This window comes from Rhipicephalus microplus, chromosome 10 (assembly GCF_043290135.1).
Source record: "Rhipicephalus microplus isolate Deutch F79 chromosome 10, USDA_Rmic, whole genome shotgun sequence".
Lineage (NCBI taxonomy): Eukaryota > Metazoa > Arthropoda > Arachnida > Ixodida > Ixodidae > Rhipicephalus > Rhipicephalus microplus.
The window spans coordinates 40,978,808-41,005,689 of NC_134709.1; the positions used below are offsets into that span (position 1 = coordinate 40,978,808).

The 26,882-nt window shown below is 45.0% G+C and overlaps 2 protein-coding genes across 3 annotated transcripts in view; both read right to left on the minus strand.

The window, feature by feature from the left end:
• The window catches only part of LOC142774698 (uncharacterized), a 70,175-nt gene that overhangs the window by 21,843 nt on the left and 21,450 nt on the right, over window positions 1-26,882 (minus strand). For both annotated transcript variants that reach the window (XM_075875538.1, XM_075875537.1), the window contains exon 2: window positions 23,485-23,981. In XM_075875538.1, coding sequence (XP_075731653.1) covers window positions 23,485-23,981 — 497 coding nt within the window. The remainder of the gene's footprint in view (window positions 1-23,484; window positions 23,982-26,882) is intronic.
• LOC119180731 (superoxide dismutase [Cu-Zn]) lies at window positions 404-22,570 on the minus strand. The gene is made up of 4 exons (XM_037431862.2): window positions 22,098-22,570; window positions 16,608-16,704; window positions 12,635-12,825; window positions 404-734 (listed from the first exon to the last, which is right to left on the minus strand). Exons 1-4 carry the CDS (start codon window positions 22,320-22,322, stop codon window positions 615-617), a joined length of 633 nt encoding a protein of 210 aa, XP_037287759.2. The 5' UTR covers window positions 22,323-22,570; the 3' UTR covers window positions 404-614.

Here is a 26,882-nt window from a genome sequence, read left to right on the forward strand (position 1 = left end):
CCGATGGAGACGGAAATGTTGTAGGCCCGTGTGCTCAGATTTGGGTGCACGTTAAAGAACCCCAGGTTGTCGAAATTTCCGGAGCCCTCCACTACGGCGTCTCTTATAATCATATAGTGGTTTTGGGACGTTAAACCCTATAAATCAATCAATCAACAGTCCTACCGACAGCCGGTGATACCGCATCCTGGGGCTTCCAGCGTGTCACCAATATTACTCTATAGAAATGGCTCACGGTACCGGGTATGTTCTATTTCTCTCTTCGTGCCATTACGAGGCGCAGCTGCTCAAAGATGCATGAATCGGATTTGCTTAATCATCCCACTAGGTGCGAAACTCGTAGGTCTTCGGGCCACGTTATGTGTTTACTACGAGCTTAAAAAAAGACGTATAAGTCACCGAAAAGAAAATAAGAAATATTTTATTTACATAACGTATAAATATTTACTCGTATATTGAATTACAGTCAACCTGTAGCTCAAAGGGAGCACGCGGAGCTCCGTTGCAGCGACTCAAGCTTGATTAAATTGCTCGACCGTCGGCTGTGGAAACAGAACGAAGGCAGAGCCGTTCACAGCTGTTATGTTCAACTAAGCCCTGCGCGGCTCTCGTCCTTATTGGTCCTTCGGATGCGTGACCCCGATGACTCCGCAGGCGACTATGTTTCCAGAGCGGCCGGTCAGTCGGCTCTCCGGAGTGCCGCCTTGACCAAGGTCATCTTCCAGCGCGTGAATCTGAAAAGAGAAAAAAAAGTTTAAGCACGCTAATGCGCAAAAAAAAAAACGTGCTGTCTTTCGCAAATTTACAGATGTCTTAACTTGAGCTTCATTGCAGATAAAGAAATAGTCTTTTTGTTGCTTATGTATGTGCTTAAAACGGCTCGAAAACGGAAACCATCTTTTATTTTTTTTTCGCAGTGTATATAAGCCAGCTGGGAAACGTTTGGCCTCCGCTAAAAAAACTGCAGGTGAGTGTGCGCCACGGGAGTTGGGTAAAACCCACTTCCGAGTAGAACGAAGAGGCGAGCGAGTTGGTACTAATCCTTAACAACGTAAATGTGGCGCGAAAGAATTGTGAGTAAGCGCTTGTGGTGTACCCTTTCTTGTCCGCGTTTTTTTTTTTGTTTGCGCTACATTTACGTTGTTATGCACTTCCGCACACTGCGGGTGGGAACGTTAAACGAAAACTCTGCTCGGTGAAGTGGAACATGCGATATACGGTAAAGAGAGGGAACAAGACAAAGATACAGATAAGGTAGAGAAAAAATTTTAAGAGAAAGAAAAGAAGAAAGAAAGAAAGAAAGAAAGAAAAAGAAAGTGATAGAACGAATTGTACATTTTTATTGTCGTTCCTGAAGTTATCTGCTTCATTTTCTATATCCCGTATACCTAACTGTCAAGACTCATTTAATTTTTCCCCTTGATTCCTCTGATTAGTTTAAAATACGTGAGCTATTAAATCAACAGTGCATTGTCACAACTACACTGTTCTTGGCAAATTTCTTAGCGTAGGTGTGTGCCACAGCTTTTGGGCTTTTCTTTCCTTCCTTCCATATAGAGAAAAATGAAGGGAGTAAAGTCAAAAAGATAGAAAGACAGATGAATACGTTGAGAGAGAGAGAGAGAGAAGCACAACTGGAATGAGATCGAAAAAAAAACAAGAGAGCAAGATTGAAAAAGGAAGAAAGAGAAATGAGGAAAAACAAATAAAGATAAAAAGATAGGACAGACAAACTTACAAAGAAAAAAACAGGCCCTGATATAGCTAGAAAAACATCGCACGACAAAGAGATTGATTGTGATTTATACGTGGGGTTTAACGTTTCAAAACCACCATATGATTATGAGGGACGCCGTAGTAGAGGACTTTGCAAAATTTCGACCACCGGCGTTTCCTTAACGTGCACTCAAATCACACGGGCCTACAGCATTTTCACCTCCATCGAAATTGCAACCGTCGCCGCTGCGATTCCATCCCGCTACCGGCGGGTCAGCAGCCGAGTACCTTGGCCACTAAACCACCTCGACGGGGCTAGCAAGACGAAGAGAAATAAAGAGAAACAAAGAACGAGAAAAAAGGAGAGTGATTAATAGAAAAATGGAAGAACTAACCTAAAAAAAGAGGGCGAAAGAGAAAAAAGACCAATAAAAAGAAAGAAATAGAAATAGAAAGCCACAGGTATGAAGATACTCATGAAGCACAAAGAAAGAAAAGAAAGTAATTAAAAAACAGACATGAGGAAAGCAAGCCATCTCCGCAGTTCTGTCGTCCTTGACACCATTAGTGCGAGGCTTCCATATTTTCCCCTACAGTCGATTGTAATCACAGGAGGGTTGACAGGCGCGCTAGTTGGTTCAAATTCATAATGAAAAACATGCTTGTTTGTCTCTTCTCTTGTTTGTCTCTTCTCTTGCACTTGTTTGTCTCTTCTCTTGTGTCCCGTTGGTTTGCGCTTCCAATTTTTTCAATATGGATTGTAATCACACTTTTCCCAAAATGTAGCTCCAAGAACAATTTTCTTCGTGCCGATATAAAAGAGGGTTCAGAGAACCCAGCTCACTTCCATCATAATTTTTGCATGAAAAGAAAAAAGTTGAGCAATTCAATTGAAGTATTATAACTAACATGGCATTTTAGCGCTTCATATCAAATTTTTTCGCCTATGAACCTCGGGATTTTGATAATCTTAAAAGCACTCTTTCCTGTCATAAACGCCACATCAACTTAAGCTGCGTTTCAAAAAGAAAATGGAAAGCTCTTCTACTGCCGTGCGCCGTACGCAAGTCCAAATCGTGTTATCTGGATATTCCATAGCTTATTTTTTGTTGAATTTTCCTGGACAATTCGCGCTGAGCAGTATTTCGCACGCAGGTTCAAGATATTTGTTTTCGGATGACACGTACCGCAGTTTTATTGCACTGAAGAATGCCTAGTATACCGTCAATCAAAGTGAACAAAAAATTGACAGCGAGCACCAAAGTCTAGAGCTATACTTGAAGCTTGCTTTGGAAGTCAAAGCCAGTTTCGGAGAAGTCAGTTATGTAACATTTGTTAAAGGAAGGCCTTGAGAGCAAAGGGCAGCTTCATGAGACTAAAAGCTCGACTTAACGGGTAACGAACCCATTGATCCATCGCTCACGTTACGAAACACGCGTTTGGCAGGCTAAATTTTGCTTGAACTCGAATACGTTGGACAGAAAAATAGTACTGCGCTGATTGATTGATATGTGGGTTTTTACGTGCCAAAACCACCATATGATTATGAGAGACGCCGTAGTGGAGGGCTCCGGAAATTTCGACCACCTGGGAAATAGTACTGCGCTGCGCACACCTCTTCAGTCAAGTGCTACTCACGGATGCTTTTGAGCTCAGACGCGCCCACTCACGATGTAACAATGGCGTCTTCGGGAAAGCCCGTCAAATCCCCTTTTTTTTCTGGGTGACTTGTTCTGTTATTAGGTATCAAGTCTTGGTGAGCGCTCATCATACGTTATTTTTGTCTTTAGTTTACTTCTGAAACATTGCAAGCACGATTGACGAGCGCAGCCTACGCATGCGTTTACGTTAGCCCGATTTCAATTCATTTCAAATTCCTCAGCTTACCTTTTTTTTCACAGAACTAAACACTGCCTATCTAGTGTTACTGCCTACAGGCATGTCAGTGACGCATCGCGACGTTACAGACTGCGCTCACTAGGGGGAGATAAAAGGCTGCAGCCGGCACTTGTTAGCCACGGAAACTACGTAAAGGCTGAAAAGAGATCGTTTGAAAAACCGCTATACAGGCCTCTATGTGGTGAGGAGGTTTCGGGAATTGCATGTCGCTGGTGGGGTCCTTCATGCGAATTTTGTGATGAAGTTCGTTTTGAGGTTGACTCATACGTAAACGAGCCTGATAGTCCTGCGTGCTGCAAACAAATGACATTGGCGTTTTTTTTTATTTCTTTGTGTGGGTGTGCGTGTGTGCGACAACCCTTTGTTTTTTTGATGATGATGATGGTTATGATGGTTATGATGATGATAATATTGGCACCTACCCACACTGGGGGATGGGCCATGAGTCGGGCGGATCATGCATATTGAATTTATTATTCATATTTATTAAGAGCTGAAATAATTTTGTGATGATTGTTGTTAAACTGTAGTGTTAATTATGGATCATTGTAATTTCAAGTTGTCGTGTCCCGTTTGACTGTATGCGGTGAAAAGGGTTGCTGAAGGGGGGGGGGGGTTGATAGCCTCAATAAGATCGCAAGATATATGTTCTGTCCTCTAGAATGACTGAATTAAAAGAAATTGGGCGAAACAGAGAAAGAAAGAAAGAAAAAATAGAAGGAAAACAGGAAAGAAAGAAAAAAAGAAAGAAAGAAGGACAGAAGGAAAAACAGGAAAGAGAGAAAGAAAGAAAAAAAGAAAGGAAGAAAGAGAAATGAGATGAACAAACAATCCGTAAACCAGCCAGCCACTCGAAAAAAAAAAAAAACCGGTGAAGCATCAATTCCTACGAATCAGACTTTCCCACTCTTTGCGCGTCATTGCTCGGCGCGTCTCCTTTGCACGGGTGAGCTTAATGCGCCCAGTTATCCTCATACGTCGGCGTCACACACAAGAAAGCACTCGGTACTTTTGTGCGCCGCAATCACGCCCTCCTAGTTAGCTCGGATGCCACGGAACGAAGAAAAACAAACAAACGAACGGCCGCGATATGTCCCAGCCAGTAAACAATCCGCAAGCTTGAACAGCGATTGCGTTCCTTTCTCTTCTTTTTTTCCCTACGCGTGTACGTTGGAGCCGTATGTCCCTGCAGTTTCTTTGCGCCTAATTGATCTCCGCTTGTTGGCCTAACCCCTGCGCTTAGTGCCGGGCAGCTAGAAGGCACGCACTTCGGCGTTTGTTTCACCCTCCCTCTATCTCTACTCCACCCTTTTCCCCTCTCATGGGTTGTTGGTCGGCATACACAGTCCCTGTAGCACGGAATGCCATGCCGACGGGGGCCACGCCGGTTTCAATTACACGGCGAGGCCTGGGGCTGCAGGCTTAAGGGCCTACATGAGGACTTGGTCTTTCTGAGAGAAAAACACTCGCGTGATCCCCGAGAGAGCGAGGAAGGTCGCAGAACTTGTTAAGAAAAGGATTAGAGAAGAACGACCCACGTGGTCGCTGGAACTTCGCGTTTCGCTGCGGGGATTGTGTCGCAGACGCGATTTCTCGACGTTTTACTCTTTTTCTTGAAAAGGATGCTCGTTGTGAAATTCTGGCGGTGGTGGTGTTGTGGCAGAAAAACCCACCTGCATTGTGTACATAGCAATGTGGGCCTCGATCACATGTGCATATGTGTACGCGTCGTTCTCCAATGATTGGTGCTCTCTCCATCATTGGCTTTTCAGCGATCAGCAGTTGACGATATGACAAATATTTTATCGAAGTCACTTGTCATTTTGCGAAGCCACGTCAGATTGCTGCATTGCTTTGTTGTTGTGCTTACTTGTTACAAATGAAGGGCTTAGCACTTTAGCTCCGGGACGAGGTTTCGATTGCCGGAATGAACGAAGGAAACAATTATTTCAGAAGAATTTGACGATGCGAAAAGATCAGTAACAGCTCAAGCACGCACACGCTAAGCTGTGCTTCTTACCATGCCCTCAGAATGGAAAGAGCTATTTTTTTTTTGTCTTTCACAGCGGAAGCCATTATGAGATCACAACAAGAGTCGCGTGCGCCATAGTTGTCTGCCGCCGCCGCCACCGGTGTCCATAACCGTAACCATTATCGCGCGAAATAAAAGCAAATAACTGATTCAGAAAAACCCCAAGGACACCCTGGGATTTGAACCCGGGTCCCCCGTGTGCCATCCCAGTGTTCTACCAATGAAATATGCTTGTGCTTGAAATTCCGCCACAAACATAAACGGGCTTGATGCCGGGAAAGTAATTGCGTTAACACGACCAATAAAGCGATTTTGACTCGCCCAGGAACAACCAGGCGTCAAACTGTGAATTGCGTAACGAGTTGGTCGTCGAATGCACCAACCCGTTACTGAAGTTTCAGGCAAAACTCTATCGTCGTCAGCCAAAGCATCAAAATGCTGCACAAAATTTCTTAGCGGATACCATGCGTCTCCTTATAATGACTGAGGATCACATGAAGAATTGCTCCCTGCTACACACAAATTATGATGATTTATGCCGTAGTCGGTACCCTGCAAGTGTGCTTGTAGAAGTTACCAAAAAAAGAAAGAATCCTTTTTAAAGCCGTAGGCTATGAAATAAGAGAGAGAGAGAGAGAGAAAAGCAACACCACTGTGCTCCCGTGCTCGAACACTGCACGGTATCTTCGACATGCAAAACAACCAGTGACAAATTTATGGTCTTGCATCGCCAAAACCAATTTCACGCTTGCTGGTGCAACAGCGTACGCTTGGGGCCCCATCGACTGTGGGCTCCACGTTGGAACTCATTCAGCGTTAGAACAGCCTGTTGTAATTAAGAGACCGTGAAATCGGTCAGACTAGTCGCTGGGATGGTTATACCATGAGAAACTAATCCAATTGTAAGATCACCAACACATTCTAGGTGGCCTCGACATCCCCTTAATGCCAAGTGATATTCGATGCTACCTAACGTATCCACGACACTAACCCATCCTCAGTGACATCCTATGCTATAAATCCCCGAAAGCTTTGGTTGAAATGCTGTGAAACTCGAGAGCGTCTTTTTCGGGGAGCAAAGAGGCTGGGTGATGCGAATACGGGTTAACCCGAACGTCCCCTCGCATTTCCAGACAATCCAATAAAGCTGAATGACAAACGAACTAAGTTCGAGCGCAACGGCGACAGCGCGGGTCTGCCTCATTCGCCAGGAAAAAGTTCGCGTTTGCACAACCCCGATTCGAACGCGCTGCTCGCCCTGGAAGCCTTCCCAGCTGCCGGTTCCGGATTACGGTTAATCCCCGAGGGAACGAATTCCTTTGCCGCGCGTCTCGTGTCGACACGTGGCGTATCGTGCTTACCCGCAAGAGTTGCACCGAGAGCATGCACTTGTACCGCACGAAATGAGCACAAGCATCAAGCACCGGAAACTTTGTAATAGTAGTCAACACTGAACCATGGTTAAGCAGTATGTGTCAATTAACGTAGCCAATTCGGATAGCTGTGTCGTTTACTTTTTTTGTTTTTCGTGTGCTCTTCTTGCGCTGATGGTCTTGAGTTTGCATGTGTGAACTGTGTGTGCGGCAAAATCTATCCAGGTTTTAGTTTTTTTTTACATGTGTATATGCGTATGCATGCATTATTTTTGTCACTTCTTTTTCTTATCATGTCACACATCCTGTTCACAGACGCGCTTTCATCTATTGAATTGTAATCCAGAAACTATGCGGTCATACTTCAATGCTCGTTTCATACGTTGCTTGTGTTGCATGTGTGCATCACTCTTATGAAGGCTGATCATCCGGCTGAACCATCAGTCCATACTGTATTATTGTTACGGGCCTGAAATTACGGAGGTGAACATTTCGTCCTTAAGGGGCCCTGAGACACTTTTTCAGCGTTGTCAGAAAAAAAATCGATAGTCGACAGTGTCGTAGCCACGAGTGGCACACGTGATCCGTTATGCTTTGAAAGGTCGCCGTTCGAGCTTTCTCGGTGACAGTGGTGCGCATTCCACGCAGGCCTGACTTTTTTTTCTGTATTTTTTTAAAGTACCGTGTACCTTAACCGAGCCACCGTGCCCCAAAAACCTTCTCCCCCGCCTCTCGGGTCACCACTCGAGAAAGCTCACGACCATCTCGCGTGTTATCAGCGTGACATGACATTCTTGATAAGATAGTGACGCGATCCGAGCTGTAGCGCCGGCACCTGCACGGTGGCCGTTTGGGAGAAGATGGTAGGACACTTTGGAGAAGATATGAAGGAGAGTGTCGCTACTTTTTCGATATTAACCCCCGTATTCACAAACGCTCCTCGACTCGACTTCCACCCTTCACTTGACAGAGTTGAGCACTGCGCCACCACTCGGCTGAAAATGACGCTATGCTACTCAAGCATTGCAGCAGACTACCGCTGATATGCAGTGACTTGCCGTGCGTAGAGATGGCGCTCTCATCGGCTTTCTCAAGTGAAGGCGAAGCGTTGAGTGAAGGGACGTTCTAGAATATGGGGGTAAAGGACTTCACGGTGAACAGCACCGCGGCGGCTTCTCACGGCTACCAGAGGAGTTTGACGGCACGCACTTGCCGTGCAAGCGATGATTTCGTGACAAAAATACGTAACTCTATACGTAACGGCACGTGCAAATACGTAAACGGCAGGTGTGATAAGATTACCTTGCAGTGATGTCTCCTGGCAAAGCCTGCCACATACGCGTTTTCGCCGCCTTGGGAAAGCTTAAACAAAGACGAAGCGGCCCGCACCGAGCACTGAGACTTTTCGTGATATCGTCGCTCGGAGATTTCGCGGCGAATGCGAGGCTGACACCTAGTGATTTTTTTCTGGCGTTCCCGTGTGCGCACGCGCAGTTGAAGGCAGCGAAACCGCAGGCTCGCAGATGTACGAAAGGATGCGCGTGCGCAGTCTGCACTCTCGAGTTTCTCTGGTAGTCGTGAGATGGTGCCGCGGGGCTGTTCGCCACATGCTGCCGTGGTCTCTAAAATTTTGATCGCCACTGTACTACCACACCACCAGAGAAAAGTCACGCCAGTTTATTTCACTAGCAGGGACTCATTGCCTAGTGTCCGGATCTATCAATAGGTGTAAGAACATTCTTGCAATTATTGTGCCTAAAGTGTCCATTTTTCGCCATCTTCGTCTTTTTGTTCTATTCTTCAATACCATTCCATTGTGATTATTTGACATAGAACCAGTCAAGTTGGAAAAATTGTGCATGGGAAGCTGGTGTAGAGTTTTAAGAAGTTTATTTTCTTGCTTAAGCCGGTTTGTGGCATGGTTGCGTAACAATTTGAGGGGTACCGAGAGAGTTCGTCAAATTTTAACTCAGCTGTGTCGTTCGTATACTTGTGGCGGGGCTGTCGCGTCTATAAATGGGCCTTCAGGACATCTTCACCAAACTTGATTTCGGGTGGGTGACTACTCTCCTTTAAGTACTTGGACCATCGCACTTCACTTATTTTGCACCCATATAAACTTCTTGTGATGATCTGATCGCTACGCATGTTTCTTCTAGGGAGCTCATCGTGAAACTAAAACTTGTACAATCACATAAGGTGGGAGAGTTTGTTTAGGTGAACAATGAAATGAAAAAGGGCAGTGCTGGCATGAATACAATAGACGAGACGACGATGCATCCTGTCGTCATCACATTTTTTTATTCGGCGAATTGTTGTCAATTTTCATAGGATTTGTAATGTTTGCGTACCACAATCGTAAGTTGTACGTAAAGTTGGCTTCTTCCACTACTCAAAAGCTAGAGAAGGTGCACCCTTTACAGGACTATTTGGTTTAAAACGATGATCAAAAGCGTAGATTTAAAGGGTCCCTATACAGACGCTGAAAATAATAACAATAAACAACTAGCCTTTTATTAGTGAGTACTAGCCAAGTGGCTCAGTGAGTCAGCGGGCCCAGCGGAATAGTGCAGGGGCCAGCGCAGCGCAAGACGAATACAAGAGGAATCTTTCAGCGGAGCGCATTGCTACACCACCTGTTGAACAAAGTTAAAGTTGTTGTCGATCGAGCAGAGGCCTTCCTTGGAAAACGCTCGCACACTCGTCCACTGCGTACGCTTTCCTGACGAGACTAAATGAGGGGGTGAGTGGCTCGCTCCGTAATGACGCTATGCCAGTGGACCGCGAATTCGCAGTTGGCGTCTCCATTCATTCGCTGGGTCCGCTAGCCTGCTGGGCCGCTCTGCTATCACTTGATATTAGGTAGCTTTAGAATAGTGCACTGCGAGCCCTTGCATGCATTCGCTGCCACTGCGCATGCGTCGTAACGCGAGTCGGCGTTCGCGGACCGCAGGCAGAAAATCCGAAATTGCGTGTGGCGATCGCGGCCCGCATGTTGCCCGCAAGCGCTGGTTTCAAGGCTACGGTGTCACTGAAATCGTGCGTTGCGGTGCAGCAGGGCAAACGATATTCTAACTCATATGGCGCCCACTACGCCCGCAACGCCCACAGCGCTTGCAAACGGTATTCTAAAACTCGCTATTCTCGCCCGGCGTTTCCCGTTTTTGCGGCACAATTCGCAACTTCAGCAGTTTGTTCAGTGACATCAGGATGAAATAAGCTCTCGATTGTTCAATATACGAGAGACATCTGCCGGGCATTGTTTCGAGCTCTGCTTTACCAGGCAGTCGCATGCACGTTCTATTTTGTACTTGAATGCCTTCAAGACGCCGCTGCAACGTCACCACAGTCCCCCCTGAGGAAGGAACCAAATTGGTTCCGGAAAATCAGGTTCATACGCATTTTCTCGTACTTCAATTTGGTTGGAGTTAAAATGACTGTCCCAGTCTACCTTGTACTACATGACTATCGTGAACGATATACTGATTTCACAACATTCTTTGCGTTTGCAACCGCACGAGCAGATATTACAGCATGTAGGTGGAACATCCTAACTGCCTGAACGCTCAGTGCCGAGATCCCAAATGTTTAATAATATAAAAGTGGCAAGGGGAAGACAGTGCTTGAAGGAGGAGTAGTGGGGGCGAGAAGTCAACTGCTTTCTCTTCCTTCTCATCATTGTGTCTAACGAAAAAAAAACGAGCCTTTAAATTTACCCTTTTCGACCAGACGAAACGGAAAACGTGTACACAATGCGCCTTGTGTAGCGCCCTATGTAAGTTTTTTTTTCCTCGTTTGGTCTCTTTTCGCTGGCACTATTTTACTGTGAATATGAACCAACTAGCGAAAATGTATATCTCGACTAAATTAAGCCAAAGTTAAGCCAAAGTTAAGCCAAAGTTAAGCCAAAGTTAAGCCAAAGTTAAGCCAAAGTTAAGCCAAAGTTAAGCCAAAGTTAAGCCAAAGTTAAGCCAAAGTTAAGCCAAAGTTAAGCCAAAGTTAAGCCAAAGTTAAGCCAAAGTTAAGCCAAAGTTAAGCCAAAGTTAAGCCAAAGTTAAGCCAAAGTTAAGCCAAAGTTAAGCCAAAGTTAAGCCAAAGTTAAGCCAAAGTTAAGCCAAAGTTAAGCCAAAGTTAAGCCAAAGTTAAGCCAAAGTTAAGCCAAAGTTAAGCCAAAGTTAAGCCAAAGTTAAGCCAAAGTTAAGCCAAAGTTAAGCCAAAGTTAAGCCAAAGTTAAGCCAAAGTTAAGCCAAAGTTAAGCCAAAGTTAAGCCAAAGTTAAGCCAAAGTTAAGCCAAAGTTAAGCCAAAGTTAAGCCAAAGTTAAGCCAAAGTTAAGCCAAAGTTAAGCCAAAGTTAAGCCAAAGTTAAGCCAAAGTTAAGCCAAAGTTAAGCCAAAGTTAAGCCAAAGTTAAGCCAAAGTTAAGCCAAAGTTAAGCCAAAGTTAAGCCAAAGTGAAGCCAAAGTGAAGCCAAAGTGAAGCCAAAGTGAAGCCAAAGTGAAGCCAAAGTGAAGCCAAAGTGAAGCCAAAGTGAAGCCAAAGTGAAGCCAAAGTGAAGCCAAAGTGAAGCCAAAGTTAAGCCAAAGTTAAGCCAAAGTTAAGCCAAAGTTAAGCCAAAGTTAAGCCAAAGTTAAGCCAAAGTTAAGCCAAAGTTAAGCCAAAGTTAAGCCAAAGTTAAGCCAAAGTTAAGCCAAAGTTAAGCCAAAGTTAAGCCAAAGTTAAGCCAAAGTTAAGCCAAAGTTAAGCCAAAGTTAAGCCAAAGTTAAGCCAAAGTTAAGCCAAAGTTAAGCCAAAGTTAAGCCAAAGTTAAGCCAAAGTTAAGCCAAAGTTAAGCCAAAGTTAAGCCAAAGTTAAGCCAAAGTTAAGCCAAAGTTAAGCCAAAGTTAAGCCAAAGTTAAGCCAAAGTTAAGCCAAAGTTAAGCCAAAGTTAAGCCAAAGTTAAGCCAAAGTTAAGCCAAAGTTAAGCCAAAGTTAAGCCAAAGTTAAGCCAAAGTTAAGCCAAAGTTAAGCCAAAGTTAAGCCAAAGTTAAGCCAAAGTTAAGCCAAAGTTAAGCCAAAGTTAAGCCAAAGTTAAGCCAAAGTTAAGCCAAAGTTAAGCCAAAGTTAAGCCAAAGTTAAGCCAAAGTTAAGCCAAAGTTAAGCCAAAGTTAAGCCAAAGTTAAGCCAAAGTTAAGCCAAAGTTAAGCCAAAGTTAAGCCAAAGTTAAGCCAAAGTTAAGCCAAAGTTAAGCCAAAGTTAAGCCAAAGTTAAGCCAAAGTTAAGCCAAAGTTAAGCCGAAAAACATTTCAGGAGACGTGTAGTGAGCCGATACGAAGAACTTTAGCTAATTAAACTTGTTTCCGACGCAATCGGGATTCTGTTAAATATATTTGAAACCAACGCCGCTGAACGTAGCCTGATTGCACAACGGCAACAATATATTGGCGCCATATGCAACAATCGGACTAAAAAAGTATAGCGCACATTTCGTGCCTTCATGGTAATTTTGCTAGATTAAACACCGAGGATCTGGCGCCACTGGCAGACAGCTGAGCGAAGATGGAGGATTGCCTTTAGTATTTTCATTTTAGTGGCGCATCCGTATAGAAGCTATTTAGATACTCAAGTAGCTCACTTACGATAGCTGAGCGTCCTACAATAGAGTTCGGTCCGTTGAGTGACACGAGCCGATCCTTGATGGTGAAGAAAACTTCGCCCCGGGAATCGGCCTCGACATTGCCCAGGTCTCCAACGTGGCGTACGACGTCCACCCGAGCCCCATGCCAGCTTCCCCTGCCAACGTCGAAATGGGGGCCCGTGCTCAGGCAGCCTGCGATGTAAGATTGCGCAGAACATTACGTCTCCTTCAGATGAAAGAAATACAACATCCGGCAAGAAGGGTAAGATGGAGGCAAATGGACAATCAGGCCAAAAGTAGCTTGCGAAGAAAAAAAATCGTAAACAAGGTAGGTGTCCTCAAGGCTAGAACAGATTGGACAAGTGGAGTTGTCTCCCTCGTGGGTTGAACAGAACAGTTGTATTCTAGACTTGAGGAAGACAAGTCAACTTTTCGAAACATCGACTCGAGCGAATAAATATTAAAGTAAAGCGTGATGTCGGGTGAGTTGGTGCATAGCTTAATAAAATATTTGTGGCGCAACTGATACAAGCAAGCAAAAAAGGAGACCAGATAAGCCGCCATAAACCATGTTTACAGACTTTTTCATCAGATCAAGAAAAATATCACAAAAACTAACCAACAGAAAACATCAGTTTTCGTACAAGGCTTTCCTGGCCAACACAGTTATCGGACAGGACACCTTTCCTCAAAGGTAGAAGTTCAGGGGAAGCTGGAAGATTGAAGCGACGAGACATTGGCAGACATGGGCTCTCGCGGGAGATCCTGTTTCGACAAGGATCGAAGCAGTTGCAGCTTGGACGAAGACTAGTCAGCTTGTTGAAACGTCAGCTCAAGCACACACACACCGTTTACGGATTTTTTATGTTTCCTCAGTGGTGTCCTTATATCAAATTATAATCAAATTAAATTATATGCATCTCTAGGAAGTAGAAGCTCGCATTCGTCTTTCTCACACGCTTCTCTCAATTTGCCATTGTCTCTCACACAAACACGTTAGAGCAGTGATAACCCTTCTGCAAGCCACTTGACTGGATGTTATGGCACTGCGCCAACTTGACGGGACTGCGTATCCTCACCTCCTTTTACTTGCCATCGTCATTCACTACTATTTCTACCCTGCTACCCTTCGCCAATGTATCGCAGCAGGCTAAAGCATACTGTTGCTCTGGCCAACCTGCCTTTTTGTAAAGAATCGCCCCTTCTTTTTTCTCTCTTTTTTTGTCCTCACAATGAAATGGAGAGCAGATCAAACACTGAGAAAACTCCGGGGGCATTCATGGCCCGAATAATTGAAGTACGCAGTGGAACAACCTGGAACGAAGCACATGAGAGCATCACCCGCGACCCCCTAAGGGGCACCAGACCTTTGTAGGCGGAGTACATGCTTCTAAGGCAACCCGCACAGCAATGAGATTCCACCGTGACCAACTACGCGAACACGCTTTTGCGAGATCGAGGGAGCTACGTATAACCATTCGGTGAAAAAAAAAAACCTTCACATCGAGCGAAATGATCGATCTGAGGTCAGCATATCGGTAGCTTCGCCTATCCTTCATAAGTGAATGGCACATGGCGATACGAGAAATGCGAACTTCGTTCTCGTGTTTACGTTGTATGCTTAGCCTAGAGATCGGACTATAGGGTCCGGGGCAAGAACCTGTCATGCTGTCTGTACGGGGTGAAGTGCATGTCTCCTCAATTGGTACGGGAGAAGGCAGCGTGTACCGGCGCACTCTTACGAGTTTTTAGTATTGATTCTAGGATATATATATATATAGCCATATAGTGCGTACAAATAGGCTACAGATGCTTATGATCCTGTTTCTCGTTACGTTCCAGGGTTTTACATTCTAAAGCGAAAAGTGTGACTACAAAGTTCTCTGTAGTGGAACGCCAATTTCAACGACCTGGGTTTTACAACATGGATATACAGGAGTGTTCTCGAACCAGGAGTGTTCTTGAACCAGGAGTGTTCTTGAACCCATAAAGAAACGTGGCCACCGTGAGCCCTTGGCAACACGAGGTGAAAAATAAAAGCTGTCGGGAGAATATTGCCGAGAGAGCAACTTGTTCTTCGTCGTTACCTCTTGCGAATGACGCTTGGTTGCCACATCGGTTGCATAGTCAGTCGTCTGTAACGCACTGGAGATTGAGACACGCTAATTGGAAGCGTCGAAGCTTCGTTTAGCACTATTTTTGACGGATGTGAAACTCCGTACTTCAGAGTAGTGTGAAACGTATCTTTCATAAGTTAGCCGATAAATTGGTACAAAATTTTATTTCAAATAGTCAAGCAAGTTATACAAGTGTCACTCTCAGCAATCTCGGTTTAAATTACTAATTTAGCAGTTTGCCGAATTACACTGATTCTGACGAAGTAAACTAGAAAAAAAAAACAGCACAACAATGGAATTTTGGACCTGAAATGTTTATCATCACCATCATAAGCCAGACTGCACCTACTTCAGGGCAAAGGCCCCCATGTTCTAGTTGCCGATGAACGTGGTGATGTGCTTATTGCGAGCACGTATATCACAATGTATCTCATCTGCCTACACCTCCCCTAGCTGTCTCCCCTCGCGCCTTAGCCTTCCCTTGGAAACGAGTCTGCTGCTCTTAATGAGCGGTGGTTATCTTGCCTCATTTTGAATCATTTCTAGTAGCTTCAATAGGCCATCTCTGATCTAGTAGCTCATTTCTGGTAACCTAGTAGTTCGTCACAGAATATTTTTCCTTTGTTTTTGTGGCTGGCTGAGTCATTGTAGGAATAGTCGTTGAGCGAGTCTGCGATGGTCTCATCGGCTTATCTGCAGAACGTCGTAGAAATGTTCTGCCAGATCATCTACGCCTATAATCTTTCTTGAAGTTCACCGGACAAACTTCTAGCGCGTTGGCCACGGTTGCCTGTAATTATCGGCGGTGATTGCAACGACGTCACGTCGACGACGCCGACAACACTGCCCCTGAAACACCGGGCGCGCCATTTGTCTGGCTCAAGGCTCTCGTTTTCCCCGCCCACTGGCATTGCAGTGATTTCCTCATCAATCATTGGCCCTCTGCAAACTGTCGGCGGATGAAACAGTCTGGACCACGTTGAGGAAAACGTGACCATGTCATCCGATTATTTTCTCTCTTTCACTCTCTTTTGCGCTGTATACGTCTGGTCGCAAAGCCGGCTGGCCTTGGTTGATTAGTGGGGGCCTCTGCCCCCCCCCCCCTCCTACCAATCTCCATCCCTATATTCTTCCCCATCGGTCAGAATCCGTCCAATTCGAGCAAAAAGATTTGTCGCTCACTGCAATTGCGTGCTTTCTTCTCTCTTTCACATCCACTCGAAAGTTGGCGCCTGCATCATTGTTTTCAGTTCTGCACGTCGGGGTCACCATTCAGTTAAAATATAGTCTTTGCCATGCTGGCATCTCCTTTGAATGCGTCTCGCAGGGAAAATGGTAGTTTTTTGCAAGCTCACGTTTTTCGAACTTCACCAAGCGTAGGATAGCAAAGTGGACACGTGTCTGGTTGAGCTTCCTGCCTTTTCTTCTTCCTTTCTTTCTACGTTTTTCGTACCTGATCCACATAGGCTGCATCAGGCAAGTTAAATACACCTTTGCAAACTGTGGAAGCTAGCTAACTGAACCTGTTTTTAACCCAATTACGATTCTGTTGAATATATCGAAAACCGATGCCGCTGAATGTAGCCCAATTGAACGACGTCAACAATATTGGGGCCATATCCAACAATCAAACCACACAGGCAGCTCGCATTTCGTGCCTTAATGATAATTTTGCAAGTATAAATATTCACGGATATTTATTGTATCAGTTTACGCCGAAGTTCGAAATATGAGAATGCTTACGTTTACGTCCACTGCGACTATTGCTTGATCACAGTCAATGCATACAAGATTCAGTGTTGGATGGAAGGGGGTGGGGGGTGGTCTCGTGAAATTCGAGGAAAGACGAGTTCTTACCGTGAGTAAGGTCACCCCGCAGATGAATGTGGAAACCGTGAAGACCCGGAGACAGCCCAGTGACGTCACCAGTAATGGTCACGAAGTCGTCGGGATCCTGCAGTGACGTCAGTAGTGTCTGATCAGTCACGAAACTGTCATCATAATCTATTTATTCTTAAAGGTCCATATTATTAAGTGGTGTTTAACGTCCCGAAACCACCATGTGATAATCGGAGACGCCATAGTGAAGACCTCCGGATATTTTTATCATATGATGTTCTATGACGTGTGCTTATATACATCGCACAGCACATGAACCTCTCCCATTTCGCCTCCATAGAAATGCGACCGCCGGAGCCGGAATTGAACCCGCGACCTTTTGGTCAGTAGCCGAGCGCGTAAGCGCTGTTGACACAGGCAGATATTCTTAAAGGCCCTTTTCAGGGTATTACACAAGAGGAGGGAGGGGAAACACCATCGATAACTGGATGTCGTTATAATGCAGGTGACTACAACTGTCCTTTCAGTTTTCGAAGTTACACATTTGAGTTACTTCCCCTAGGCCATCAAATGTGGCCGCCGCGAATCCAGTGCCTCGCTATCACAGCACAACGTTGATGTGAACTAACAGACAACACTGCCGAGGAACTAATATCGTGGTTTCGGGACGTTAAACCCAACAAATCAATCAATCAACACTGCCGAGGAAAGTACAGGGGATGTTATTAGTGTTATATGTAATGCGATTGTTAAGAAAGAAAGGTGGGCGAAAAGAGAACTTGCCTTGCCCAGGGACGGAACCTGCGACCTTCGAATAACGTATCCGACTCTCTACCAACTGCTGTGTTCTCACCGTCGTGGCCACCGGCGGCGCTGACTGACAACCCCACTCGATGCTACTTCCGGAGCCCTAGGGGGGGGGGGGGATCGTACTTGGGCTGGCTATATGCTCTCATGCTCTCCCATAGTAGAGTATCTAGTACTCTAAATCGTTACCCACTTTTTCTAAACACACCTCACGTTTGAATGGGCATCTCTACGCAGTAAAGTGGACGGGAGCAAAGCCGCCGTGGCTCAGCTGGTAGAGCAACAAACGTGCCATTCAAAGGTCGCTGGTATTGTCCCTGCCGACAGCAAGTTGTTTTTTTGATCTACTTTTCTTTCTTCGCATTTTGTATTACACTAACCTCTAACAACAACCCCTAGCAAAGGCACTGTTGAGTGTTGGTTACCGTTAATGTTGTGTCTAAGAAGGTAAAACGAACCCCGAAAATTTCCACTTGATTCCTTCACTATTAGCACAAAGTACAGCGTCTTAGTGATTGTCCTATACTACAGAGGTTATGACTTGCGCCTTCGACGTTTTCTGATTCTAGGATTTACATGCAATATATTTCAGTAGCATGTTACTCAGTTTTCAGTCATGTTTTTTGGTGAAAGATAAGGCGTCACGTTCAAACAGGTTACTTGTGAAAGTGAATTACGTCACGCCAAGTTTTTTTTCTATTTCTTATGCAAAGATGCACTGTGTGAGTTATGAAACGTGATAGTTATTTCGGAGCTGGGCCGGTAAGCAGATATAAAATATCAGTGAATTCCGTTGGCTTTGCTTTTCTGTGAGCGAAATGAAAACATGCGCAGAAATCTCGGAGATAAAAGCACCGGAACCAAGTTTCAGTCTAAAAGGAATGTAGAAACTGTGCAGCAAGAGCAAGACGGCTTGAAATCATCAAGCCAATTTATCTCTCTCGGCACAGCACTCTCGAAAAACCGATTCGTTAGCTGGTTTAGTGACCAGCGAACAGCGACAGCAATTACACGTCGCGTCATAATCACTTGAGTTAGGGGCAATATTTCCTCGTTAGTGCGACGCATTGGGTTGGATCTGGGTTCAGCTGCTAACCACTAAACGTTGCTACTGAAAAAAAAGTAAAAATGTTTCATAGTCGTTGCGCATTAACGGTTCATCAACATTGTTTCGTGCAGTGTGGCGTCGTATGTGAAATGAACGCAAGGAAATGTGGCACAAGCCGCAAGGCCTACTTAACCTCCTGGCCGTACATTCACAATGCCTGCATCATTTTCAAGTAACTGTTTAGCAAGTTTCAGTGTGTTTGTTGCCAAAGGATAGACTGGAGAGGAACAAGTTCAAGGGTATAAATTATTAGGGGCACTAGAATATTCCAAAGTTTTGAATGACGTATGGAATAGCAGTCCATTTTATTGGGTCCTCAAATCTAACAGATGTCATTCGTAAATACGAATATTTTTGAAAGCATTTCTCGCCATGCGAAGTTCATTAGAGCTGTCCACTATCAAACAACCCTGGAGCATTCCTGCGACATTCCATCTCGCTAACTGTAATATGCTGACATGAAACAACTTTTCGATGCGGAGTACCTTTTGCTCGCGGGTATGTCACGCGTTAACCGGCGTCGGCACTGATACTACGCATGCGCGACTCTCCTCCTTTCTCTCCCACAGTTGCACGTTACTCTCTTCACTTCTATCTTACCACCTGCTCATACTCCTCCATTGTGCATGCATGACTCTCCTTCCCACACTCCCACAGTTGCATGTTACTCTCTCCTCTTCTCTCTTACCACCCGCTCGCGCTCACTCCTCCATTACGCATGCGTGTCCTCCTCTCCTACGCTCCCCCACCTCTCCTCTCCTACGCTCCCCCCCCCCCCTTCTGCCTCGCAAAGCCGACACAGGCAGCGTCTGCTACCGAATTGCTTGATTTAAAAACATTGAGTGCTCGCGCTGCACAACTGTTCTTTGGCAGTTCACTAGCGCATACAAGGGCACTGGATCTTGACCTCCAATGTAGTGCTGGTGGGAGATTTCCCCTCTGCGTTCTTGAATAAAAACTTGCAGCGTGCGCGTATACTAAAAAATTACAGCATCTCCACGAAGGAAAAATCGCGGGGTGATGTGAAGCATCAGGGGAGTTTTCTCAACACAACGTTCACGTGATGCGTCGTAACGACCCAAGTTAAGAACGCAATAACACAAGGTTCACCGCAAAGGTAACACCACGAACCGGTAAACACCGCTGTGAAGAACACTGCTGAAACTCCCCGCGATGCTCCACATTACCTCGTATTTTCCTTCGGGGAGATGGCGTATTTTTTTGGAAACATTTAACGAGATTTCAGTGTGCGAATGAACTGATTATTTGTTCATAGAGTGATATACAACGTTTCATAACGTGTACTCTAGCGAGAAAGACCTTGCTAAAAATCATATTGATGTTTACTCCTACAAACTCTTGTACGCCAATAAAGACATGCGTTCCGTCGTTCACAAAAATAGCGACGCGACGGATTAAGTTTTCTTTATAGATTTTGTTACGTAATGTTTCAAGAGTTATGCGAAGTGCTTCCTCGGTCAAGCCTACTTCCGCTTATCTTCATGACTGTCTCCGGCCGTGCCACGCCCTTTCGTGTCACTGCACGCAACTACAGAAAAGCGTGGTCGGTTCTATCGCGTTACAAGAGCGCGCAGGCGGGTCGAAAGCATCAGTCGAACTAACGAGGCGTAACGCAAAATTTTACGGACCGCAAGAGTGAAAAAAAAAGAACAAGGAAGGCACTGGCGATGTGGCCGGACTTCGAGCGTAGGAAAAGGCTTAAAAGAAAAAAAAAGGGGGGGGGGAGGAACTGAAAAAAAAAAACGCCTTTTTTTTCGGAACGTAGGTTCGCCCAAACTACTGTGAAAAAAGCCTCTGAACTTTATGATGTCGTTGACCTCGTTCCGCAAGATATGTTTAGTACGTTTCGCTACTGATTGTGGTAACAGCCGCAAGTGCGGCGTTGTAAAATCTGCGATCACAAACTGGATTGTCATCGTTCGCCCACTATACTTATATTATTTGACTTCCGGCGTAGTTTATTTTTACGCTTAAGAAAATGCCTCGAAGTGATACTTTGAGGCTGTGTCGAAAAGCACAACGCTAAACGTTCGGAACGCTTTGCCTTGACCTCTATTTTTTTTATCGCTAGTTAGAAAGACGCATGACAAGAGTAGCTCTATGAGAGCTTAGGTGAATTATCAAATTGGTGGCCAAAATAACTTTCTTGAAAGAAGAACCAAGCTTCGTCATAGTGCCATTGCAGTCATATTCAGAACTTTGTGAGCGCCGTGAAGACCTTGGTATTACGGAGGTGCTGTCACAACTCTGTTACAACTGCGAGCTTCAGCACTACAAGACATTGTGCATGCAGTGATTGGGAATGCTAGGATGACCGTTTTTATTAGAATTCCCGCTATTATTTTGTTTTCTTCACATTAAGTATACACTTCTCTAATGTTACTCGTGCATGCCCCTGTGAACTTGTTAACAGCGCAACACTTGAAACACAGGACAGGGAAGGAGAAAAAGAGAAAAAAGAAAAGATGGCGCTTTTTTTCTGTTTTGCTCCTTCTCTGTCCTGTGTTTCAACTGTTGCGCTGTTACCAAGATCACGATGGATCCCAACCAACTGGCCCAATTCACTGTCTTACTGCCCCTGTGACGTGTCCTGTCGCACCACTCCATTCATTACTATAAAAATAATCTTCGCCCCTTAACCGATGAGTAGATGATACTTGTACTTGCATTCTCTAATATAGGCGTGCACCCAGGATTTTTCGAAGGGGCGGTGGCGTCACGGGTGTACAGTCACGCTCAACGTGACTTGCTACATGGGGGAGCGCGGCTTCACAAGCTCAAAGAGTGCACATGGCTTGCCCTAGTCTATTTCCGTTACTAAACGCGTTTTTATCAATCAGGTATGATACCTAAAAAGCAGGTAGTATTTAGTTGTTGAAATAAAAACAAGTTGATGCCATGCGCAACATTTAAACTCGTGAGTCCACGCGATCCCAGTGTTGCACGTCATGATGTGCGAGACTGTACTACCTTCACTAGTGCAAACGTAAACGACACCCGCTGTTCACCACAAAGACTCCTAAAACTTACACATATACACTGTACAGTGTATATGCACTGATATGCTTGTGAGCTGGACCGTGGTCTCGCAAGAAAAGGAAGTGCACGAAGGACAACGTCAAGAACAAGTTAACAACATGCGACAGTCTGATACTCTAGATTCTGAAGGAGATTCTGGGTGTCTAAGAGGGCGTAACATCGTCTGCTACAGTTAGCTTTGCTGGCATAGTGGTTACGGGGCCCTGCTGCTGACCCGAAAGTCCAGAGTTTGGTTCTTACCGCAGCGTTTGCATTTCGACGGAGGCGACGTGTTGGATGCCCGCGCACCCTATGCGATGTTAGTGCACGTTAGCGCCCTGCCCGAGTCCTTGCTAGTCTTCTGTTACCGTAAGTGAATCGCAGCACCCCAATTTATAGCAAGACATAACTAGGCACTCTCTAGAACAGTCATAATTCAATGAAAAAAAAAAGGGGGGGGGGGTCGAACAGAGCTGAAGACGGTTGACGTAAACGCAATATGCAACCAGCTCGCGTCAGGAAAACTATATCGTTGCTCGTACTATGGCACTCACCTTCTGCTGAAAGTTGAGCACGCCGGTGACGTTGCTTCCTTGGGACGGACGAAGGACGCAGATGGCGTCCGTCACGTCGGGTTCCTCCATGCGGTGGGCGAAGAGGACGTATTCGGGACCCAGAACCACGGCTCCGCAGCGCATCGTCATCCACAACAACGCGAGCAGCAAAGACGCGAAAGCGCACAGTGCAGCGCTGGTCGGCATTCTTTCGCAAACGAACATGTCTGAGAGATACGCGAGAACACTGAAACAATCAATTATTCGCGAGGACACCGAATTCAAAACAGTGTCCTTGCGAGAACCGTAAAGTGTCGGCCGATGACAATGGCTCCAAGGGAGGAGTGTGAATGTCGTCGTTGCGAATTCCAGGTAGGGCTCAGCTAATTGGAAATAAAAAGAAGATAACTTACCCGCCCACTCGTCCCGCGAGACTTGGGCAGATGCGAGACTGTACGAGAATATCGCTCGAATGGCATAAACGTCACATTTAAACGCGTGCGCAGACATAAAGACAAAACTTTTGATGCGTCAGCCATTCATAGAAAAGTTTGATGACATAGCTGTGATGCGAGCACGTGTGAGATGAGTGGCAACCGTAAATTGCGAATTTTTTTTACGTGGTGTTTTAGGAATGACGCAGTGCACACAGGCGAGGGCAAAAGAAAAAAAACGCATTTGCTTTTATATGCGAAGCAGCATATGATCGGGGCTTGTCTGTAGTTCATTGTCGTATAGCCCCGCTAGTACTGAGAGCGCCCACTAGATGACTTTGCCGAAGAGCTCTCGCCCCACTCCAGCGCGTGCTCTAGTATATATGAGCGGACAGCGCTAGCGGCGTTGCACTGCCCTGTATAATAAAAATGCTTACTCGACTTGCTTTCTCACACACAGCGTAGTAGTATGACTGAAGGCATGAGCATGGGTGTGGCGGAGGCGAGGGCTCACAATACGGCTGTATGCGCGGCCATAAACGTCCGTGGTAATGTTCAAGAGCTAAGATATATATATATATATATATATATATATATATATATATATATATATATATATATATATATATATATATATATATATATATATATATATATATATATATATATATATATATATATATATAGGTTAGTACGTCCAGTTATGAATAAAGGGCACCTATTTATAGAAGTCAAAGCGTGTGGCTGCTTCGCATAGCTATAGACTCACAGTACCCTTTACGGGGAGATGTGAGAGATTTTTCAAAGTATAAGCGAGAGAAAGAGTACAAAAATGGCAGGGAGGCAAGCTATCTGGGTGGGAAGGCAAACGGCAACGTTACCAGCCCAACATTACGGCACCGAAGCCAATACGTAAAACAGCCGATAGATTAAAAATCTTCAAGCAGAAACACTTGCCTTCGGAGAGCCACCTGCGCAGCCATGACTCTCTGGCGTTCGACCACCAGGAGGCAGTTTGGACAGCGGCAGTCCTTCCAACGACAGCTTCTCTTGTGACCCTTGAGGCAAGAGACGACGCCGTGGTTGCGACAGCGGGCGCACTTCGGGGTCCTCAGCGCCCGACCAGGAGGTCTCGGAATAGGTGGCGGAAGTGAGACCGGAACTAACGACTTCAAGCCTCCACCGCCGGAAGACGACGCCGTGGAAGACGTCGTCGAGATCGACGGTGAAGAGGACGGGCACGAAGACGTGGAGAGTGGTGACAACGGCAGTGGCGACGGTACTCCGAAGAGCATTTCGGTGACGGGGGACGCAGTCGTCGACGACGACGTCGTCGTTCTAGACAGGTCGTGCGGGCGCGCTCCGGAGGAGTCCGGCTCTCGGTACGGGGACGTGGAACACGGAGTCGACAGTGACTTGGAGTAACTGGAAGCTTCGTCGGCTAGTGGCACTGCGAAGAACATACAGAAACAAGAGAAAATGGCTTTATTGTAGTGTGAACTACTGTGTTCAGTACAATAGGCCCTTCGTTATACAAAGCTTAGTGGTTTCTCATCCTAGCGGAAGACAACGGATTATGATAGCTTACTGGGGTTCCTTAACGTGCACTCAAAGGGGTTGGCAACCGCCAAGTAATCGTTGAATGACCTCAGTGTCGGAGTTTATTGCGTCGCGAACCAATTGCCGAAAAATTCTTTGAACGCGTCAAGAACGAGCAGAGTAACAAGACGTGTCATACGCTTTAAGCACTTGCTCTTGTTCCGACGAGCACGCTATGCTAGTCTGGAAATGCTGGCAATGGGAAAATAATTTACGTCACAAAGCGTGGTGACGTTGGGCGCGTGTGGTGAAACGCGTTTGTTTTGACAAGTTGTGATAAACATGCGCGCTAGAGTTGCTAGTGTGTAATGTTAGCTCACTATAGAGCGTGGCGTGGGCATATGGTGGCATACGTGACCTGATTAAAATGCCTCTTTTTATTCATCTCTATAGTTGAGTGACGGCAAACAAGAGTCGTTGGAAGCTAGAAAGGGTGTTAACACAGGCCTCTGTATGGTTGATAGATCGATCGATCGATCGATTGATTGATTGATATGTGGGGTTTACCATACCAAAACCACCATATAATTATGAGAAACACCGTATAGTGGAGGGCTCCGGAAATTTCGACCACCTGGGGTTCCTTGACGTGCACCCAAATCTGAGCACATGGACCTACACAGTAAAAATTTTTACACCCAGAAGGGTGTAAATGAGCTTGTCCCGTGGACGACACCCTAAGGGTGTTAATTCAGCACCTTCCAAAAAGGGTGCTTTACCATGCACCCTTAGAATAGGGTGTACATGTAAAAAAACTGTAGGGTGTTAAAAAAACACCCTTAAGAAAGGGTGCCTTCAATGTCCATCACTTTTTTAGCACCCTCTGAGGAGGGTGCGAGAAGGGTGCACAAGGGTGTTGAGTGCCCATGGCAGGGGTGGCGAATACTGCCACCAACAGATATCAGCATGCACTGATTAAACACTACTTGAAGAAAGTGGTCCTGATTATCGATGGCGCACCACCTGTCGAGCTCCATTCATTGCGTGTGGGCAAAAATATAAACGCGTACAATCGTGTATGAACTTGTGCTGGATCTATATATACTTCAGTGTATATGCATAATGTGCGTTACAGAAAATGAAGCCTTGCTGCCCTTGCATATTGCGTTTATTTAATAGGCAAATAAAACAAACTTTTCTTCTGCCACACAACTTTTTCACCAGATATACGTTCATGTATACGTACACTACACATGCAACACCTCAAATGTTTATTATATCATTTCAGTTTCACTTTATTGACAATTCTTTGCAACATACAATTACACTGGTTTCAGTTTAGTATACTGCTTCAAGTACATGGAGACTACAAATGAAATACACGCTAATATATCCCTATAATTCTTTCAAGTATCTACAATCCCAGTGGTTTCCAGTTTAATACTCCTTCGTGTACACAATCGGTTAACAGGAATGAAATACAGGCAAATATATACTTATGATTCTTTCAAATATATACAATCACCATGATTTCACTATATACGCCTTCATGTACACAATCGTTCCCAAGAAGTGATGCACACAAAAATATATATGGATAGTGTTTTCAAATGTATACAATCACAGTGGTTTAAGCTTTGTATTCCTGGATGTATAACAATTGGTTATGAGAAATGATGTACATGCAATCATATACGGGTTTTCGCACATATAACTTTATCGAATACTTAAGAAACCAATACAATGATCAGAAACACAATATGCTAAAAACGAACACAAAACTGAGTCAGGACACACAAAAAACAAAAGAGGTAATGCATAATTATGGCTAATGACACAGCTGGGTCACTTTATGCCAAATGTCCCAGCCATTTTGGCAACCATCTCAAATGTATTCGAAAAACTCGAGCTGCATTGAAAATAGTGAACTTCTGGAATATTTAGGAGAGGAAAAATATTTGGTCACGTGGCTGCCTTCTGAACTTTCTGGAATGCCGTCTAGGTGTTGTATGTGAAAAATTTTATTTTAAAAGCACCGCTCCTTCTTTCCATACGAAACTCCGTCTACGTGTTACGTAACAAGAGCTTAATTTGGGAGAGTTGGTTCATCGTGGTTGTGTGCTAGTCACAGCGCGACAACTTTAGGAAGAGACAGAAAGGACAGGAAAGAGCACAGACTGTCAACTGAATTTAATGAATGTGCTACGAGCGCTTTTGTACGGAGTACAAGAACCGTGTTCATGCGCGACGACACGTGTGAGCACTACAAAATAATTTTAACTGTGAAAAGAATACTCGCTCTCGGAAAGGATAAGTGAACGTGTAGTGATGCACTGATCATTGGTTTACCTGATAAAAAATATTTCTACAAACGTTAAATTGGCATTAAGTAAACCTATACTCGTGACAAATGGGGCAAGATTGACTATTCCTGTTGCTGTTTAGTACACACACTTTTGAAAGCTTGCAAGGGGTGGAAAACAACACGCTAATATCATATCTGCTGGCTAATTTTCTAGTTGTGAGACACGTGATGTGGTATAACATGCAAAGGTTTTGGTCATTGTTTTTTGTTGGTCCTGTCTTCTTTAACTTTACTTTCTGCAGGAGGGTTTTGCAAACGGGTGTGAAGATTCTGTTGGGATACCCAGCATCTTTTAGTCTTTTAATCTAGTTTTTAAGCCTGACCTCACCCTTGTGCTAACATGACTTCTGAAGGGTGGCCTGAATACATGTGGTATCAATTCCTCTTTCTATTAATTTTGAATGCCCACTATCAAAAGGCAGAACATTCTTAGCACTCCTGGGCTGA

Bases quoted from the DNA above. Each gene is read 5' to 3' on its own strand.
- LOC119180731 (XM_037431862.2), bottom strand. From the start codon at position 22,322: ATGTTCGTTTGCGAAAGAATGCCGACCAGCGCTGCACTGTGCGCTTTC. The intron at 16,705-22,097 runs GTGAGTGCCATA...ACGTCACTGCAG, and splicing joins TGCTCAACTTTCAGCAGAAG to GATCCCGACGACTTCGTGAC. The intron at 735-12,634 runs GTAAGTGAGCTA...TTCTCTTTTCAG, and splicing joins TTGTAGGACGCTCAGCTATC to ATTCACGCGCTGGAAGATGA.